This window comes from Neolamprologus brichardi, chromosome 3, assembly GCF_056152115.1.
Source record: "Neolamprologus brichardi isolate AB-2024 chromosome 3, ASM5615211v1, whole genome shotgun sequence".
Lineage (NCBI taxonomy): Eukaryota > Metazoa > Chordata > Actinopteri > Cichliformes > Cichlidae > Neolamprologus > Neolamprologus brichardi.
Window position 1 is genome coordinate 18316113 of NC_142106.1, and position 2800 is coordinate 18318912.

Sequence of the window (2800 nt, forward strand, 5' to 3'; positions counted from 1 at the left end):
AGCTGCATGTGTATATATGTCTGTGTGCGTGTGTGTGTGTCCAGAGTTCAGCTGAGACAGTGTCCTTTGCCCCGCCAGGCTAAGTAAACAGTCTTCCAGCCAACCCAGGTGGCCTTGCATAGAGTTGGGGAAACAGTCTAAACACAGTCGTTATCAGGGAGTTTTGTTCGGCTACAGCCTTGAGCCCACAGCTGGCGCCGAAGGGATAGCCGCAATAAAATGGTGGTTCAAAAAAGCGCCCCTCCGACAGCCAAACCCATCTGTTCTCTGATTGGATTGTTACATTTGTGATTGACATGACATTGACCAATCAGATGAAAGGAAGAAAAATAGGGTCAAAATTCGTACTTGTAACTTGCAGGGGGTTTTTTTGGCTAAGTCCACACACAAATCTTTTTTACGCACACACAAATCTTTTTTACACATACAAAATTGATTTACAAGTACAAAATATTTATGACCACATTTTGAGCCCATACACCGCGAGCTTCTCCATGATGTTATCAAACTTGCGCTCCGTGGTCTTGTCATTCTTGTGCTCAGAGAGCCGATTCTGAGAACTCACGACTGCAGTGAGCTGCTCCACGATGTAATCCAACTTTCCCTCAGAGATGTTATTCTGAGTGAACTTCTCCTTGATGTAATCCAATATACCGTCAGAGGTCTTATTCTGAGTATTCACGGCAGCCGTAAGCTTCTCCAAGGTCTTAACCATGCTGCACTCAGTGAGCCCATTCTGAGAAGTTGCGCCTCGTACCACAGTTTCAATCCCAGCGGGCAGCCTTGAGGGGGGTTGAACAGCCGGTTCTGCTTTCTTAATTCTCCGATAAGCCAGGGCCAAGCCAGCTCCGATCAGCAAGAACCCTGTTATCATGGTTCCAAATAGGTAGATATCTTCAGCGTCCTCGATCGACAGTCCTGCCAGGCACACGACCCTCCATTTCTGCCACCCGTCCATCGTGTATCCGGCAGGGAAAGTCCCTCCAGGGCACTCAGGCTCTCCCAAGCCCAGACTTCTCATTGAGAAAAGGGTGTCAATAGCATTCAGAGACCAGTTGATCAAATCCATAATTCTCTTTAAGGTTTTAGAGAATGGACTGTGAGAGAATGTTCCAGGGAAAGTAATACACACGAGACAAGACAAGGACACAAGAGGCTAAGCAGGGAAGATAAGGGTAAGGAGGAGAGGAGAAAAAGTGCGACTGCCTTTGCCGAGAGCCAAGAAGCCACATGAACAACATGTTCTATGACCAATTTGACCTGCTCTACCTAAATCGATTTCTAACATGGAATTTACTTGCTTAATGTGAGGTTCAATTGTGTAGGTGTGATCCACACAGATATGTGGTCACAATTGTGAGTTAAGTGCCGTGATATATGGAGATTATTGTGCATGTTTTATTTTGCTGGTTTATTGGTGTAATTTAAATCCACAATGTCATGTAAGTTCCCTGTTGCCAGGAGAGTGTATAACACTTTGGACAGTAGGGGGCAGCAGCATGCTTTGGGAACTGAGTCGGGTGCATGCCGTAAGTTTTCCATTCTGGCAAGACTGACCAGGCGAACGGCAGCATGTCTCCTGTGTTGACTTTCTCTCCTGTTTTACAGGTCAGTAATGTGGTCAAAAACATAAAGAAATACACAGCTGGACACTGTGATACTTAGACTTTCATGACATAAGACGGGTCTGTGATATGTGATGTATTACACTGTCGCTATGTGAGCTACTTTAGCTCTGTAGGATGTTATAACTAGGCTGCATGCCTGGGTAAAGCTAGAAAGCTGTTGCAACTGCGTATAATACTCCATATAATAAGAAGAAGCACCAATCCGGTTGGGTTTACAGTTCCTGATGAACTTGTAGCTTTGTGTTCATGACAAATGTTTTGTATAACGTGTCTGTAAAGTGTTCTGAGCCCGCCTGAAGTCATGTGTAAACTTGCTGTTTCAGTGTTAGAATCGAACTGGTCTGAAAAAGACATATGAAGCGAGAGAGCTAATAAGAGTACGGCCAACAAAAATGCTGGCAAGGACAGTAGTGCAGTAATGTTGAAAGTAAACTTTCCTTTCTATGATAAGACACTACCATGATGATGTGAATTATTTTGTTTATCTGTTTTATGGTGTAGTTGAAAAGAGGTGTAGTTGTCATTTGTTTCATTCATTTCAACCCTTTGTTGTTTTATGCCAGTAGTGTGGATTAATATTGAAATGTACTGGTGGAAAACAAGCCATGTGAGAGAATGAGCAGTTATAGTGAAATTGAGTTACCAAAAGAGTGGAGCAGATATGCTCGTGTTGTATGAATAAATTCTGGCAAGATTGACCAGGCGAACGGCAGCGTGTCTCCTGTGTTCACTTTCTCTCCTGTTTTACAGGATCGTAATCTGGCTCCGCGCCTACCATAGTGGGGCCTGTAACATAGGCCTAAAGACAACATTCTAGTTTGTGTTTAAGAAAACTAAACAGCAGTATGCCAGGTTTGGTCATCAATTTAGAATGTAAAACTAAAGAAAACAATAAACTCAAATTGAACATATAAATAATTATTAGCTTTGACATATTGGATTAGCTGAAATGCTACAATCATTAGTTGAATTGTTCAAGGAGCCTTTTGCCAAGCCCAACACCTAAGCTGAATAGGCCCTTGCTATTATATTACTGTTCAGGGTGTGACCATAAGTGTAAAATATTTACAAATTTACACTATGGTCAGTGTGGATTTATTTTTGTTTAAGATGCTGAATTACTTACACCAAACTCCATGAAAAGGTCTTCTTCCTTCTCTCCAAGGTATGTG

The 2800-nt window shown here is 42.6% G+C and overlaps 1 protein-coding gene across 1 annotated transcript; it reads right to left on the bottom strand.

The window, feature by feature from the left end:
* Window positions 1-454: 454 nt before the first annotated feature.
* Window positions 455-1122, bottom strand: LOC148103717 (uncharacterized). Its single transcript, XM_087833299.1, has one exon. It carries the CDS (start codon window positions 1067-1069, stop codon window positions 455-457), a length of 615 nt encoding a protein of 204 aa, XP_087689425.1. The 5' UTR covers window positions 1070-1122.
* Between the last annotated feature and the right edge of the window lie 1678 nt (window positions 1123-2800).